The sequence below is a fragment of the Harpia harpyja genome, chromosome 9 (assembly GCF_026419915.1).
Source record: "Harpia harpyja isolate bHarHar1 chromosome 9, bHarHar1 primary haplotype, whole genome shotgun sequence".
NCBI lineage: Eukaryota > Metazoa > Chordata > Aves > Accipitriformes > Accipitridae > Harpia > Harpia harpyja.
This window is the reverse complement of record NC_068948.1, coordinates 22,222,307-22,239,832: the sequence shown is the minus strand read 5'-3', so window position 1 is coordinate 22,239,832 and position 17,526 is coordinate 22,222,307. Positions and strand designations below refer to the sequence as shown.

At 57.8% G+C, this 17,526-nt stretch overlaps 1 protein-coding gene across 1 annotated transcript in view; it reads left to right on the top strand.

Moving 5' to 3' along the window:
- VAC14 (VAC14 component of PIKFYVE complex) overlaps positions 1-17,351 on the top strand; it is a 65,716-nt gene extending 48,365 nt beyond the window's left edge. Inside the window, exons 15-19 of the mRNA XM_052796518.1 lie at positions 11,160-11,334; positions 12,080-12,198; positions 13,047-13,126; positions 14,726-14,876; positions 16,455-17,351. Of these exons, the coding sequence (XP_052652478.1) occupies positions 11,160-11,334; positions 12,080-12,198; positions 13,047-13,126; positions 14,726-14,876; positions 16,455-16,617 (688 nt within the window). The 3' untranslated portion in view covers positions 16,618-17,351. The remainder of the gene's footprint in view (positions 1-11,159; positions 11,335-12,079; positions 12,199-13,046; positions 13,127-14,725; positions 14,877-16,454) is intronic.
- The last annotated feature ends 175 nt before the right edge of the window (positions 17,352-17,526 follow it).

Below are 17,526 nucleotides of genomic sequence, written 5' to 3'. Positions count from 1 at the left end.
TAGTGTGTTGGCCAAACATCTCAATACCTCCCGACAAGCTGGAGGCTCCCTGGGCTGGGATGCAGGATCCCCTCCTGCTCCTCCTTCCTTCAGGTGTGCTGATGCCACCATGCCCCCTCCAGCTCCCATTGCCAAACCCATGCCATGAAAATCCCTCTGCCCCACCAGCAAGTGAATCGGGGCTGGGGGGGGGCCGTGTGTCACCTCTTTCTCTCCTGCCCTCTGGGCCGCCGCATTGCAGAACAAAACCTGCATTTGTTTTTGCGGGAACCATTCAGCTTGTACTCAGCAAAGTGGGGAAAAAAAAAAAAAAAAGAAGGAAAAAAAAAAATGCAGCCCCTTTGATAAACTGTGATATGAACTCGGGTAAAATCCAAACAGCTGTGTGTGCTACAAGGGAAGCTTCTGTGTTGGGAGGCAGCGAGCCTGCGAAAATACACTGCTCTGCCTGCCAGGATGCTCGCTGGCCGCCTGCCCTTCTGCTTTAATGAACTGTGCACTCTCCATCCCCCTCCTCGTGCCTTGCAGAAAGGAGGAACCAGAGAAAGCTTTTTATTTTTTTTTTTTTCTGCCCTTTTGCAAAGCAGAAAGTGGCGCTTCCTCCCACCCAAGTCCCCAGCCAGGCATGGGGTGATGGAGCATCCCCAGGTCTGCGGGCTTCTCCTCACTTATCTCCAGCTCGTTCCTCTGTGCCTACCTTTAATCCCTGCCTGCTCCCCAAAATCTCTTCTCCCCGGCTCTGCCTCCACCCAGCCATGGGAAAGCCCATGGCTAGAGTTCCGGAGTGGTGTTTTAGTGGTGTGGGGACATCCAGGCTCCGCTTTTACACGTCTCCCACTGCCCCAGCCGGGCACAGGCTCCTCTCGGGCTTTGATGTGAATTGGAGTGGAAGCCAGCAACCCCGCTGTACCTTCAAAAACCCTCAGCTCTCAAACTGCCTATTTTACATCATGCAACGGGCTCTGCAAGGCCAAAGGAGGACATGCTTAATGAGGTTTTAATTCACCGAGGCTATAGGGCATCATGCTGGGCTCTCCGATACCCTCTGCAGCCCCATGGAGCAGGAGCTGAAGGGGTAAAAAAAACAATTTCCCCCAGGCTAGAGGTTGGATCTAGGATTGCAATGCACTGGGAGCCATCAGCAGTGTGACCTTCAAGATGGAGGAGCCTGGTTGCTCTGCCTAAAGATTATCCCTGCTGGGATAGCAGGAGCCAAGCCAGCTCCTGCCAGCCCCCTCCTGGGGCTGGACCCTCCAGAGAAGGACAGGAGATGCCTCCACTGAGCCATGGGGGCTGGAGGAGCTGGAGAGGGGACCAGCCCCTGGGGATGAGTTTGCTGTCCTACCCGCTGAAGCTGCTCCGGGACCGGCTGTATTCGGAGCTGCCTGGAAAGATTTGATGGGTTTTTCTGGAGAAAAATGGGAACCACATGTGAGCGGCAGCGCTGGAGTGGGCTGGGACTAATGCAGGTCAGCGAGAGGGTGGAGGGGAGGAAGGAGAAGTGTGCGTAGGGGAGGAAAATCCTCCCAAAATGGCCAAGTTCCTTCAAAGGGCAGGTCCCCAGGGAGGACTATTTGCTCCCTCCCAGCACTTTCCTTGGGATCCCAGCAGGAGTGCTCTGGAAAAGCAAGCTGGGGAAGGGGGGAGCCAGGAAAAGGTGGGCTGGGCGGCGGGGAGAGGAGCCCGCAGCTAACGCTTGCTAACCATCACGTTCCCCGGCGCGGGGCTTCAGCACAAGCAGCTTCCAAGGTGTCTCCCAAATTTTCCCTGCTTGGCCGATGGGGTGAGGACCCTCATCGTGGGGAGGCAGCAGTCGCTGCAGGCAAGGGGGGTGGTTTTTGCCGGTAGCTGCTAAATTAACCTGTCTGATCCCATCCATCAGGCCTTGGGGGTTCTGGTGGTGTTTCCTTCTCTTGCTCTGCAATGGGACATCTTGGTTTATTCATCTCCGTGGAGGGAAAAGCCAGGACAGGGAGTCTGGGAGAGGCTGAATAATGGCATTTTCCCCCCATCTCTCTTACAGGGGATCTTGCTCAGGATTATCCCCAAGGCACAGGGCACACTTGGTTAAAAACATCAAGGCAGGGCTGAGTGTTTTGCCTCCTGCTGCTCTCATCAAGGGATTTTTTTCCATTCCTGGCTGCTTTCAAGCATCTCGCAGCCCATCGCTCTCCGCAGGTGACGGGCACGCAGCCCTCCCTCGTCACGCGCCGCCCACCAATTGCAGGCGCAAGCAGCAGGCGGGCGAGGATGCTCCAGCACTTCCCACAATCTCACTTTGCCGCAGGTTTCCATCAAAGGTGGATGCTCGAGGCTGGATGTTGCCCCAGGAAGAGCTCACTCCAGCTGCAGGCTCTGTAGCTCCTGCCAACGGGTCCGGCCGAGCACTCTGCTCCCGGGATGAGATATCCTGGGTTAAGATGTCCTGGGATGGGACATCTTCATATCCCCACTGAAAGCGTGGAGCTGCGCAAAAGCCACCCTGGTTGGAGCTCCTTTCCTTTGGTGCTCCTTCCCTTCGGTGCATGAGCTGCTCTCAGTGCTCAGCTGCACCTGGAGCAGGACCCCTTGTAGCATTGGGTGCTCTTAGGGTGCTGGTACAGCAGGGAGCATCCAGCCGCTCTCCTCTTGCACATCTATGGGCCTTAGAGGGTTAGGGGCAGTGAGGCTCCTCAGGTTGCATCTCCCCTTGGGATCCCTCCAGGGATCCCGGCTCCAAAGGCAGGGCGGGCGTCGGGATCCACCCCAAGATGCTGAAAGGCAGTGAGAGGCGGCAGGCATGGAGGCAAGCCCATCAGTAAAGCCAAAATAACATATGGGACATCTAAACCACAGCATAAATGGGGGTATTTTTTTAGCTGACACTCTTGAGTCCAGAGTGTGGCTGGGCTTGCTGAGTTACTTGCAGGCACCTCCTTCCCTGAGCTCTAGGATGTGCTCGAGTGTCCCCACTCCTCCTGCTCCTTCTGTCCCTTTTCCCCAAAGCCACACAAGGATTAGCACTGCCTCGAATGTGTCTGTACATGGATTGGAGCCGATCAAGGAAAATACAGCCAGTTTGCTCAAGCAAAGTGAGGCAAAAGTCAGCAGTGGGTCCAAGTTGAGATGTTGGCAGAAGAGTTGAGGCAGCTTCATCTCCCACCCTGGGGCATGCTTGCCCCCGAGCTGAGCTGACGAGTCCCCATCTGCTGCCACCTCCTTCCAGTCCTTTTTCTTTCCTTGTGGAAAGCTTCACCCTCAAACATGCAGCGTATTCCTGACGTACTCCACCCCCAGCCAGTCCCTCCACTTTCAGAGGTCTGGGGATGCCCAGCCAGACCATCTCCCCCCAAATTTGCCTTCCCTACAGGGGCGATGCAAAGGCTCATCCACCTCTAGGACAGCAGCCTGCTGCTTGGCCACACTTTTAGGAGCAAAAGCACTTTTATTTCTTCATCTTAAAGCAAAGCAATGGGGAGGGAAGGGAAAGGGTGAGTGCAGGGACCACGGCTCCCATCTCTCTGCAAGCTGTGCATGCCCCGAACTGGATCAGCCTCTCCCAGCTCCTGTTGTCACAGCTTTGTGCCTGCTCCTTTAACCTATTTTATTTGCAGTGAAGAGAAATTATAGGGGGAGAAATAAGGCGCTTGTCAGTTTTCTTGAAAATTAGGCCACAGCTGTCAGCCTGAAAGGGAAGCGTACGTCTCAAAGGTAGGATCTGCTGCTGCTTTATGCATCTCCCCCCCTTCCCAGCCAGCCCCTACCCTTCCCTTGAAAAGAGAGGATGCTTGCCTGAAAACATCGCTGCCCGGTGTAAGTCCCACTCTGGGGTCAGGTTCTGGAGGGCTTGGTTGAACGTGAGTCATTCCCCTCAGCTGGGGAGGTGGGCTGGAGCCGGGGTTTCTGCTCTTACAGCCAGAGTTTCAGCCCTGCCAGGCACATGCTGTAACGCTGCTGCCTGTGCCTCCTGCCTGGGGCTTGAAGCCCCAGGAGCCCAGGGTGAGACTTGCATTTGCTGTCCATTTTGCCATTGAGTCATTGGCAGGTTTAAAAGTTGGAGAAGAAATGCCTCGGGGCATTATTTTTTGCTTTCCTGCAAGGTTCAGAGGGGGAGAGCTGCCTGTTTTCCCAGTAAGCCTCCTGTAGATGCTCAGATGTTCCTGCAGCATCTTGTAAGCTTTGCAGGTCATCAGTGACTGCACACTTGCGGGCAGGATAGCTTTATCCATTGGTCACCGTAAGGTTTCCTCGAGGAAACTTCTGGGACACACTAACTTGGGCAGCTGGAATCTGGTGCTGGATGTGGGCTTCCCCTTGGAGGAGTTATCACATTCATCTGTGTTATGTGTAAGAGTTGGGCAATGCCTTGGGCTGAGTGGACCATTAAGTTTCCAAATTCAGTTACCTTTTAGCTTCTGGCCCAGCCCAGAGGATATTAGCAGTTGATCATCTTCTGTGCTGAAGATGATCAGAGGAAGACACTGAAGAAGAAGTTTGAAGAAACTTCTTCTGAAGAAATTCTTCCTTCTCCTTGGTACAGTCCTGTTTCCCCCTCCTGTTTGATATGGAGCTGTGGGTATTTCACTGATCATGTAAGTGCCCAGGGGTGTTGGATATCTGCTTTATAAACTGAAGGTGACTTCTTTGAAGGGTGCTGTTCTCCAGGCAGCCAATGTCCAAGGTGGGAACAAGGCTGGGTTCATCATGAGTCAAGGTGGACGTGCCCAGGAGGTGACTCACAGCTTTGGTAGGCAGGTTGGCAGTGGGGAAGCCATCCTGCCAGCTGTGACAGGGACCTCCCACTGGTCCAGTGTCTGAGGAGAGCATCACGAGGAGCAGAAGCTGAGACCTGAGGCTCTGCAGGACCAAGATGCTGTTTCGCCAGCTGAAGCTGGTCTGAAATACTAATGTACGTTTGTGCTGCAAGAAAGGAGGCACTGTGCTCCTCTCGGGGATCACCCTGGGTTGCTCTGGGTGTTCCTGGGGATCCCTGGGGAGCGCCTTATGGCTGAGACAGCCCCAGCCCAGCGCTGAGCTGGCACAACGGCTCCTTCAGCAGTTGTCATGCTGATGGCTTCTACCGAGCAGACGCTTCGTGGGAGGGTTTTCTTGTTTGCAGTGAAACACTCTGCACCTTTCCCTTTTCAAGTGAAGGCATCACATCTCCAGCTTCCCAAGATCCATACGTCTCTTCCCCAGATCTGCACATCTCTGGTCCGTGGCTTTCACTGAGTCTCCCGGGAGAACTTGATAACGACCACGAGAAACTTGGGCTGGTGAGGTTGAAAAGAAAGTTCAGGCTTTGTTGCACATTAAACTAGGTCTCCCCCCAATGCCCTCGCCCATCCTGCTGATGGGCTCCCTTTGATCCGATGCTCCTGTTCCTGGCTGACCTGATGTCTCAAAGAGCAGGACCTGAGCGTCAGGACATCAAGAAGAGTCCAAAAGGCGCGTGAAGAAGGAGGCATTAGTCCTGGTTTTGCTCACGTTGTCTTTCTGGCTCAAGCAGGCTCTTTGCTTACCTGGGGCGAGTCATGACGGCTCCAGACCTGACCTTCCCAAGGACTTGTCTGTGCTCTCCAGGGCTTTCTTTGGCCAGGTTGTACTTTACAGCTTCCCACGCCCAGCAAATGCTGATGCTCTGCCATGTATCTTGCTCCATCTCAGCGCCTGCAAGCCCATCCCCAGGAGACAGACCCCACTGGGTCCTTTCTGTCTCTTGACAAGGTCCTGAGCTCGTTTGGGAAACATGCCAGCGAAGGCATGCTTTGAGATGGGAACGGATGGCTGGGAGAGAGGAGATGGAGCAGGCAGAGGGTTCCTCTCCTTCCCAGCCCTGCCTCCTGCAGAAGGAGCCCCACTGCTCCTAACCTTCCCAAACCCTTCACAATCCCTTACATTAAACGCTATGAATTTTGAAAGCGGGAGCTGCTGGGGTTGCCATGGTTTCCCTTGCCCAGAGGAGCAGCTCCGGAGCCTGGATTCGGCAATGGGCAGGAGAAAAATGGAGGACTGGGATTTTCTTCACCGCCGTGGTGGGGAAAGACAGGGGAAAGGCATCCTCCTGCCTTCCCCACTTTCTTCTCCCTCTCCTCTTCCCATCCTAATTTTATCTGTGCTTCCTCTGCACATTCCTAACAGATCCCAGCTGCTGGGCTGGGCTGGGGATGCTGCTTTTCCTGGCAGGAGGATTTCAGGGGGACAGGGCTGCGCTGGGCATCGCAGGGGCTGTGGGTCCCCCCGGGCAGTCAGGTTGAGCCAGGGCATCTCACGGGGAACCTGGCACAGGGAGGAACGGTGGCAGAAAGCCTTGGGGAGGAGAGAGGAAGGGAGCAGAGGAAGAGGAGGTGGGGAGGAAGGACGGAGGGGCTCTGCCCTCCTCACAGCCGCAGGAGAGGCGGTGGTCTGGCCCTGCAAGCTGAAAAGCAGGGCAGAGCCCCTCGGACCATCGCTCCCCCCAACCTCGGCCGGCTCCTTCCCCAACTCGGGCTCTGTCCCAGTTGCTGGAAGTGGAACGAGACACAATCCCCTCCCTGCTTGGGGCCCCATGTATACCCAGAGCTAATAAAGCAAATCACTGGTGCTTAATGAAGAAGCACCTGTTTAATTGAACACAGCGGGACGGTGCTCAGCATGGCCGGGTGACAGGAGGGGGGCCAGCAGCTCTCCCTGCCATGGCTCCCTGCAGGTCCCAGCGGAGAGGACGGTGTCTCCATCTGCAGCGGGGCTGGATTTCATCTGTGTTGGTTTTTTTTTTTTAATTTTATGGAAAAGCAAACTCTCACCCCCTTCAAGCAAGCATCAGGCTGCCCCAACCCTCTACCACTCCGTTCCTGCATGGTGGCTCAGGGCAGGGGACGGGGCTGAAGCGGTTAAAGGGGTGAGCGGGTGGGATGGGAGCTGCGACAGCTCCCTGAAACGATGATGTTTAGATTAGCTGGGTTTCCAGGCATCGAGCTGTCACAGCAAGAGGGCTGGGAGGGATGCCGGGGCTTGCCCTTAATTGGAGATGTGGCTCTGAAGCTGCCCCATCGCTCTGACGTCCCCCGGGCTCCGGCACACGGCCCCACAGCAGCTCCCTGCCCCGGGGCTTTCGGCTTGCCCCCATACATGGCTACCCCATCCCGCCCCACTGATCGTTAGCATGATGGGAATTCGTCACAATTGACATCACTGCGCTGGCAACTCGGTGACTGCCGAATCAGTGGGGGCTGTGGTGCTTAATGGGGTGCAGCCAGGGCGCAGCTCAGGGACGCAAGGGGACCCTGGGGTGGCACGGCGATGCAAAGCTCATGGTGACCTCCATAGCTCTTCCCTTGGCCAGCATTGTCTTGCCGAGGGGTCCTTTAGGCTAGGGGAAGGGCAGGGTCCTGTCCTCATGGCAGGGGCTGGAGGTGACCCACTGGGTCCCTTGGGAGCCCCGCCGTGGCTCAGCCCCATCTGAGGCAATGGGCAGGGAGGGGGTGTCCCCCATCGCCATGCTGCAGGCAGGCACTGCCTCCCATCTGCCCGCAGCCACGTTCCTTTGCTCCATTGGAAAGGCTTGAATAACCCTTTTAATTTAAGGAGTTAAATTTTAATGGCCTAAATACCACACTTCATTATCACGGCAGTGTGCCTGCACCAATGGCTGCCTAACGGTGCGGTGATGCTCTGCGGCTGCTGCCTCCCCAGGGATGCTTCTTCCCCTCCTCTGCCACACTGGGAGCTCCCTGGGGACTTGCTGGGTCCCTGTGGGCAAGGGAACGGGCAAGGGGATGCATGTGTCACCCGTGGAGGTACAGGCAGAGTCCCGGGGAGAGGCATCTCCCTGGGATGATGCTTTAGGGGGGATTAGCTGGTTCCTTCCATCGTCGCATCAAAACGTGGGCAGGTGGATGGATGGGTGAGCCACAGCCAGCCCTGTTAGTAACTGGGGTTTGAAGTCTTACAGCTGGGGTGTATATATTTATATTTATGGGGTGTATATATTTGTAGGCTGTATATATTTAAGGGGTGTGTATATATATACACATATTTATAGGATGTATATATCTGGGGGAGATACGTATTTATGGGGTGTGTATGTCTGGGGTGTACATATAAGGGGTGTGGCTCCCGCTCACTGTCCCCTCTGCCCTGTCCCCTGCTGCAGCCGCCCCTCCAGCATCTCGGCTGCTGCCTGCTTAGTTTGAAGCCACCTGTCCCCTGTACAGCCCCATCCCCTGCCTCCTCCCAGCCAGCCTCACGTTCCCCTCATGCCATTGAAGCCTCCCAGGGGATCGGCTCCAGGGGACCCCCTCCCATCCCACCGGCAGCCGCCCAGCGCTATCGGTTGGGCTCAGCTGCTGGCTGCTGTCACCAAGGCCAGCAGCTGCGTGGTCGGCCAGTTGTCCCCTCCTTTGGGGACCACTTTTGGGATGTGCTGACCAAGGGGCTTTGGGGGGGGGGGTAGTTTGGGGGTCTCTGGTTGCATCAGGGGAGGCTGCTGAGCACTGGCAAACTCATTCTGCTGGTGGTTCCCAGAGAGCCTGGGGGCAGCTGGAGGGGATGGTGCCCAGGTGGGGCAGGATCCGCGGGGGGTGACACAGCTTCGAAGAGGGGGCCACGGACTCTGCACGGCTGCTCCTTTAACACCCCAATGGTTTCCAGTTTTCCAGTGCCACTGAAAGGAGGGGGAACAAACGCAACCCTTCCCTGCTAATCTAAACCAGGCCTGAAATTAGAAAGCGGCTCGCATTCAGTCCCCTGCTCGCTGGGAGCATGGCGTTAGCCAGCCAAATGTCAGAGCTCCTATTTATGGAAAGCAAGAGCCCTCCTTTTCCATTGAGGAGCAGCAGAGGGGGGGACCCAACCGACGTCCTTGCCATGGGTGGACGAGGGCAGCTTCGGAGGTCGCTGAATTGCCCTCAACGCTCGCTGGTGCTGGTTTTGATTTGGCTGAGCTTGTTTGAGCTCTTTTCTTAGCCTTTCTGCCTGGAAGGTGTAAAACACCGGCTCCCCGCCAGCCACGAGCAGAAGAGCTAGTCTCCGGCTGTACCAGCATACCAGGCACTTTGCAATTGGGGGTAAAACTATCCCAGTGTTTGTCCCTGGAGGACCCGTCCTTTCTTTGGGCACAGTAAATCATCCCACTTCATAGTCCTGAGTGCCCAGCACAGCTGCTGGAAGAAGCTTGGCAAGGATGGGGCATCCAGTTATCCCCTCTTAGTGGAGAAGCATAGGATGGAGCCAGGTCACTCCTGGGCTGGGCTTGGACCTGCCCAGGCTGGGCTTCCTTTGCCACAGCTGGTGGTGACTGGATCCTGCCTGCAATGCTGAGCTATTGATTTGCTTTTGGCTCCATCAGGCTGGACTAAAAGCCTCTGCCTTCCCCTTCCCTCCCTCGATGCTTCGCTTTCCCATCGCTTTCCCTCCTCCAGCCAGCCTGCGTCCAAGCGGGGAAGCGTTTTCATCCCCATGAATGCAGCCAGTTACGTAAGAATAATTGGGATAAATGAGCTTATTTATCACGGCCCATTCCATTTTAACTGGGTCCAGGGCGATTGCTGGGTTGGGTTACGTAAAAGCCCGCACAGAGCATCGCATTGTCCGGTGGCGGCCACGCGGGATGCGGGAACTGCTGATGGAGAGGAGCTGGGGCTGGGCGAAGAGGGGATGGGTTGCTTGGCAGGATGAGGAGGTAGGAGGAAGATGAGGGGTTTCTTCCTCCATGTGTTGAGGAGGCAAAATCCGTTTCTTCATTCCCCGTCTGCTTCCTGTGTCCCTAAACCACGAGGCTTTAGGGTATGGTCTTCGGTATCTTCCTATAGCCATATAGTCTTCCATTGGTTCTTACCTGCAGGGACAGGGGCTGGAAACTCACCTCCTTCCTCTTCCTCACCCCAGGAAGTGAAAACGTGACTGGGGCGGGGGGGGAGTTTAGGTGTGCCTCCCACCTCCCAGCCAAACTGAGCAGCTAGCAAATGCCTCCCATCCAGCTGCCAAAGCAGGTCCTCCTTGTTTTGCCTCCTAAACCCTTCTGAAATGCCTCCAGGGGGGGATTCAGTTGCCAGCTGAGATTGTCTGGTGGGGAACGGTGCTTGGTAGGAGTTGGGGAAAGCAGAGGAGCTCTGGAGAATGGCAGCATCTCCCCCAGTGCTGAGGTTCCCCATCAGCCCGTGGCGGAGATATGGGGACCCGGTGAGCATCCCAGTTTCAGGAGAAGCTGGGTAGGCTCCCCCGGGTCTCCCTGGTGCAGGCACCATAGAGCTGAGCTGGTGCTGGGCAGCGTTTCAGGTGTCCTCAGACAAACCGCCCAAGAAGACAGGAGCCCGGAGAAAAACAGGAAATCCCCAAATACAAACAAACACAGAAGAAAAAAAAAAAAAAATCTGGTTTTTGGTCTCTGGTCTAAAATGTTGAAAACCTTGAGAATGCCCCAAGGTTTGTTAAGCAGAACATTCCTGCCGTGACCCGACGGGCCTAGCTAGGCATATCAGAATGGGCCGTGGCGCTGGCTATGCCATGTTTTGGGGAGAGTGCTGCCAGTGGGTTGTCCAGTGAAGCAGAGGCATCTTCCAGCTTCACCGGCCAGAGCTCCAGAGCTCTTTGGCACTGGATTTCCTGGGAGCTGGAGTGTGGAGGAGTTCAAAGAGCAACAGGGCAGGTTACTGGAGGAAAGGAGGGTTGTAGAGGAAAGGCAGCCTCTGTCTCCAGGACTCCCGACTTGCACAGTGCTGGGAGGGAGCCGTTTGTCCTGGTGGCCTACCAGTTCACTGGTGCTGGGGGGATACTGGTCTAACCGAGTCATCACATGCTATCTGTAACCACACTGCTGCACGCTCCCTGCAGTTGTCAGGGTGGAAAGCAAGGCTGAAATGTCTCGAGGAAAGTCACTGGAAGGCTTGAGGTGGCAACAAGCCATGGTGGTGAGTGCTGGTGAGGTCCCAGAGCAGCATGACTGGGGATGTGTCTTAGCTCAGCTGGTTTTTTTGGCCTTGCCCTGCTGTGAATAGCTGCACCCTCCAAATGCAGAGCCTGGTATTGCCCCACAGCATCTCCCTTCTGGTGCCACCATACTCGCCCAACCTCTGGTGCACCCGTATCTGTCACCCTGGTCCTCTCTGTAGGAAGGGGGTGATGTGCAGGCTCAGATCAGGGTCTTGGCTGCGCTCATTAACCATCCTTCTGCTCCGGTTTCTCTCCTCTGTGATACGCAGGCAGCTTTGTCTACTTCTGAATGCAGAAAACATCTTCCACTCCATGGCAGACATACTGCTTCGGGAAGAGGACCTCAAGTTCGCCTCTACCATGGTGCACACCCTGAACACCATCCTGCTGACATCCTCCGAGCTTTTCCAGCTGAGGAACCAACTCAAGGACCTGAAGACCCCGGTATGGGCAGCGGGAGCAGGCTCAGCTGCTGGGGCACATAATGGGGGTGGGGGGGACCTGACAGCCACCTGGGGACATGTCTTGCTGCTCGGTCCCCACCTGGCAGGTCCCAGGGCTGGAGCTGGGGCGCCCAGGGCGGCCCCTTTGTTCCTCCACTCTTGAGGAGTTGAGGGGGGCTTGGAGGACGTGCCCAACTCTTGCTTTTCTGCCCTGGGATGGGAATTGACTCCCCGAGCCCTCGAGCAGCTGCCATCTCCCACCCTCCGCCCCAACACGGGCCAGGGGCCAGGGGACAGCGAGAGCAGAGCCCGCCGGTCCCTCAGCTGTCCCTGCCTGGAACGCGCCCGTGGAGTTTGCCAAGCAGCTGCCACCAGCACCAGCGACATCCAAGCAAGGCGGGGAGAGGGAGGAACACTTTTCCTCCTCCTCATGCTGAAGGCCAGTAATGCAGTGGTATCCCCTTGGGTGGGACAGTGGCTGTCCTCCAGACCCTCGTCCTGCAGTGGATGCAGCACCCCTGAGGGCCACCCCATCACGCTGCCACCCCAAAGCCCGCCTGGTCTCCATCTCCCAAGGCTGGTGGGCTCATGCCAGTGCCAGGTGGACTTGGTGGGTCCAGAAACGTCCCTTCGTGTCTCGGTGGCACTTGCCAGCCTGACGGGTTGCTGTCAGGGACCCGGGGCTCTCTGTGCCATGTCCTTGGTCCCGCTGGTGACCCAACCCCAATGGCTCACTCTTTCCCCAGGAAAGCCGTAACCTCTTCTGCTGCCTGTACCGGTCCTGGTGTCATAACCCAGTGACAACTGTGTCCCTCTGCTTCCTTACCCAGAACTACAAGCATGCATACGACCTCATCCAGAAATTGTATCCTTTGAGGGCTTTCTGCGAGGCCAATGCCCGGGCTGGTCCCTGGTCCCTCTGTGGCCACAAAGGTCACCCTGCGGGCCAGCCCAGCCTCCTGCCCACAGCCCATCATTACCGGGGCGGCGTCCCCACAATGGGAGGGCAGGGCAGCCAGTGCTGGGCGCGCGCCAGCTCCCTTCCCCTTGTGTCGTCCTCATTTTTTGTGGTGTAAAAAGAGGAAAGCGTGTGCTGGCTGAGCCCTGACCTTCTCCTGCCCAGGAGGGGAGGCTCCTCAGCAACCTCTTCCTCCCAGGAAGATGAAGGCTTTGGCCTCCTGGCCTGATGAGGAGCAGGCAGCACCCGACGCAGTGCAGTTCCCGGTGAACTCACCATCTGCCTGCAGCAGAATGATTACTTTCATGGGCCGGCAAACCCCGAGCCTCCCTGAGTAGCTTTCCATACGAGAAAGCTTAATAACATGCTGCGGTTCCCTTCCTGGTGCACGCCGGCATTTCTCCTGGGGGATGGGAGCGCTCAGCATCACTTCCATGCCATCCCCATGGGCCAGGGGGGTAAAAGCAAGTGCCCTCCCTTGCACCATCTTCCTGCCTGCTCTCTAGCTAGGCAAGCTGCTGGCTTTTTGGGCAGCCTGCCTTTTCCCCCATCCCTGCCTGCTTGTCCTGTTTCCTGTCATCATCCCTTGGCCGCCCTGCAGACCTTTCAGCCCTGCCTGCTCACTTCCCGCAGGAGCTGGGAATGCAGGGATAGTTTGGCAGAGCCACGGTCTACTCCAGGCATCACCCGGGCGAGCCGTCTGCTGCTGCCGGGCCACCCTTTTCCAAAGTAACATCCTTAACGGCCACATCCAGCGGGGATCTGGAGGTCACCGTGGATTTCCTCACCGAGGTGGACAAGCTGGTGCAGCTCATGGAGTGCCCCATATTCACATGTAAGGAGAAAACCCTGCGTGGGGAAGGGGCGACGCGCGGTGCTCCCCCACCCCAGGCTTGTCCCCCTCCCCACTCCTTCATCGCAAGCGGCAGCCGCCGCACGAATAAATAGAGCAGAAGTTATGAGACTTCTTGCCGGGAGGTTTGCCCAGCACTGGAGCTGCCCGCTGGGAACGGGTGTGCTGGCAGCACCAGGGAGGGGGGCAGCTTGCCCCCCAGATATAGGTTAAGGGAGCGAGCGAAGTTGGCACGAAACAAAAGGATGGGGGAATGATGGGGGGGCAGGGTGTGGGTAGGGTGTCAGATGAGGGGAGCCATGTATGCCGCCCTTGGATGCATGGGGTGGCATCGTGGGTGCTGCTGGGACCCTTAGCAAGAAAAAAGGTGGTCTTTTCTGGAAATGGAGAATTAAGCCCTAAAAAAACAGAGCTGCTACTCTACCCAGATCTGGCCTCCCAGCCCCAGCAGTGTGGGTCCCCCCAGTTGGGTAACGCAGCCAGGGCCTGGCCAGGGGCTCGGGAACGTGGCAGTGGGAGCCGGGGTGGTGGTGGTGGGGCAGAACGTGGCAGGGTGACCTGTGGCTGCAGGGGATTTCTTGTGATGGCATTTGGTTGCCCCTGGGCTCCTTCTCCCTGGAGGTGGAGCTGGGCATTGAGGGTGTTGGGAAATGTCCTGGAAAGGACTTTGAGGGGGGGACCTATATAGGTCCAGGGCTGGAGAATATCTGGGGGGAAGAGGGTTAGAGCAGCTGGGCAATGGAGATGTAGGCTGTCCTTCAGTCACACTGCCTCCCATGGAACCCTGTGCTTCATCCCGAGGATGACTTTCCCACTATGTGAGGCACCCACGTGTCTGTTGTTGTTTTCCACAGCCCCAAATTATTCCTTGAGGGTTCCCCACTGGGCTTGCCTTAATCTCTGAGTCTCGGGGTAGGGGACAGACATGTCCCCCATCGAGCAGCATCCCTGGGCACAGCTCCCTTTGCTGGGAGACACCAGAGGTGCTAGTGGCAACCAGAAGGTGAGATGCTGGGGCAGGGACCTCTTGCCCCATTCCCTGGGCTGCCCCAGGTGGGACCTCAGTTGTCTGTAGGGCTCCAGAAGACCCTTCCGGCCACGAGCACCATGAGGGATGGAGCAGGAGGGTGGTTTCCCCTCTGCTGAGCAACACCGAGGCCCAACACCATCAGGGCTGAGCAGAGAGGATCCCCAGGAGGGTGTCACCCAGCCTTCCTGACATGTGATACCTCAGGGTGGATATTTCTGCTAATTCTGCAGAAGCTGAGGAGCAATCTCATGTTGCACATGTGTCCTCAGGCAGACAGCATGGACGGACTCAGGGATGAGCGGTAGCAGGGATGGGAGACTGGGGAGCCGCTGCCCCCTTCTCTAGCTGGCAGCTGGGGGCTGTGGCAAGGAGAGGGGCTTCTGGCCTGTGAGGGACACAAAGATGGATGAGTTAATGGAAGGGGAGAGGCTGCTGGTGCCATGCGGGTGCTGGTGCCAGCCTCCCCAGGACCATCAGAGGGGTTGGGAGGAACCTGCTGAAGGTGAAATGCATTTTACTCGCCTCCCCATCCTCTTGCTCTCCTCTTCCAGATCTTCGCCTGCAGCTGCTGGATGTGAAGAACAACCCCTACCTGATCAAGGCTCTCTATGGCCTGCTGATGCTGCTGCCCCAGAGCAGTGCCTTCCAGCTCCTCTCCCACCGCCTCCAGTGCGTGCCCAACCCTGAGCTCATGCAGACTGCGTAAGTGCTGTGGGGACAGACCCCGACATCATCCCCCCCGGGCCATGGCCGAGCATCCCCACGATCCCAGACTCAGCCCCATGCTCTGCCTTTCACCCCCGAGCTCCTTTGCGGCCACGGCTGCTCCTTGCCCCGTGGCTGAGAGCGTTGGCTCGGGGGGGGGGGGGGGGGGGGCGGTGTCTATATTTGGTAACCCTGGGAGGGCTCTGCCTCATCCACAGGCATTTGGCATCCGGGATGGAAAATTTCACTTGTGGGGTCGCTATGGAAACGAGCAGAGCTGGGAAGGAGGTTTATATGGAGAAAGACTCCGGCAGCCGGGGGGTGCTCCCAAAGCATCTCCCCTGCAGCCCGGACAGCCTTCATGGCACCCAAAAGGACCCCAACACCCATGCACGCCTGGGGCTAGCTGCTGCATCCCCACCCCTGGCCTTCGGGGAGCCATGAGCAGTGATGTCCAAGAGCAGCATCTCCCTGGGGACCAGCCGAAATCCTCGTGCTCCCGGCCCAGGGGCACCGCTCATTAAAACACCAGTGGTGGGATTTGCTCTCCAGCCCTCAGCTAATGAGCTGGGGCGGGCGTTGATGATAAAGCTGGGTCTGCCTCTGCAAAGCCCTGGGAACAAAAAGAAGAGCTCCCAAGATGGGCAGGTTTCTGAATTAACCCCCCACTGCCACCACTCCTTGGCTTTTAACTGCTCCCCTGGGCTGGCTTTTATCCCTCCTGGCCTCCGGCGCTGAGTTCGTACCCACAACCCGGCACTGATTTTAATTGGGGGGGCGGAGGCGGGGGCTGCACGTGCTTCTCCCCTCCTTTTTTCCCCCCCTTCTAACCCCGGCAGCGGGTTTTTTTCAAGCAACCGGAGCTGTCAGACGGCCTGAGCATCTGATTAACTCTGACCTACATTCCTTCAAACACTGAAGCCGACTTTCATAACAGGCCAGCCCCAGCTGCCCCCTCCCTGGGGGGACGCCAGAGCCTCGAGAGCCGCCTGCTATCCTTCTGTGGGCTCCCCCCTGTCACCCAATGGGCATCCCATGGCTGGTGCGTCCCCTCCGCCTTGCATGGGGACAGCTCCGGGGGACGAACACTAAAAGCCCCATTTGTGGGCTCCCTAGGGCTCCAGCCATGGGTGCTCATCCGCCAGAGCTGTCCCCACTGCCACCAGCCCTCCTCTGTGCCATAGCACATGGATATTTTTTGCTTGCTCGTAAAACCAGGCAGGGAAACCGAGGTGCTGGCATCCTTTCTGGCCAGTCTTGCTGCTTTTGGCTGGAATGGGTTGGGACGGGGGGAGTATCCATGTTGCAGGGATTAAACCGCCCCTCTGGGGGCCAGGGTGCTGAGGAAAATGTCCCTTGTCCCCTCTCTCTTGTCCCAGGACTTCTTGGGCTCCGTCTCATGCCTTTGGGGGAGGGAAGTGGGTCTTTGGGGGTGTTTCATGGGGCACCAGCATCACTAGGATGTGCTGGGCTCAGCTTCTTCAGGACAAGCACTTGGTGCTGCCTGTGATGGATGCCCTGGGTACAGCCATCTCCTGCCCCTTCCTGCCCTCACTCTCTGCTCACTCCCTGCAGGGACAGCACCAAACCGAGTGCCGGCTTCAAGAGGGCATCAGCCTCCAACATTGACTACACGGAACTGCTGCAACACTTTGAGAAGGTCCAAAACAAGCACCTGGAAGCAAGACACCAGCGAGCTGGGCGGGCAGAGCAGCTGGACCGGCGGGTGGTCCTCTGAGCATCCCTGTGGCAGCCACGGGTGCGCACGGTTGCTGGGGCAGGGACCAGGGGACGCGGACCAGGGGACGGGGACACTGGTCTGCTGGCCGCCGGCGGATCTGGTGGGTTTAATGGCAGAGGGAGATGGGCGAGCGCTCGGCGCAGGGCTGGTTTTTCTCCCCACTGTGCTTGTGGATGGTGGGGGACCCTCAGGCTGTGCCGGCTTCTCCCATGGGCGATGTGGGGACGTGGGGAAGGGTTGCAGGAGGAGAGGGCCAGGGGAAAGCACCTTGTCTTCTCTTGCAATAGGGCGAGGAAACTCCCCTTTGCTTTGCTAATGCCTTCCCCGTGACTGTCAGCTGAGCACCCAGCCTCCTGCCAGCAAGACCGGAGGGGAAGGGAAGACGGGAGCAACCCCTGGCCTCCTGCCCTGGAAAACAAGCACGCAGGGCCACCGGCCGCCTCCCGCCACCCCGACTTCCACCCTCTGGCTCCAAGGCCATGCTGGAGGTTGCCTGCAGCATCTCACCCAGGGACTCACACTCTTGTGCGTGGTGCTCAGCCCCCTCCCCGCATCCACACACCCTCCCCGAGCCCCCAGCTCTTGGCACGGACGGCAGCGCAGCCTTAACTCCCAGCCGGCACCGGGGGGCACGGGGGGCAGCGGAGACCCCCATCGCACCCAGCCCCAGACTCGATTCTTTGTTCCTAACTTAAGCTCCCCACGATAAAATAAACGAGCGATGCAGAGCAGCCCATTCCTCGTAGCTGGGCTCCCCATCATGGATCCAGTCCCAAGGGGGGCCAAAAAAAGGGCAAGAGCAGGGGATGGCATGGAGCATCTTGCTCGACCCTGAGACCTGGGCTGGCCCAGCCCTGCCACGTTGGCTCGCCAGTGAGCAGGGCTTCTCCTGCTGCTCCTCTTCCC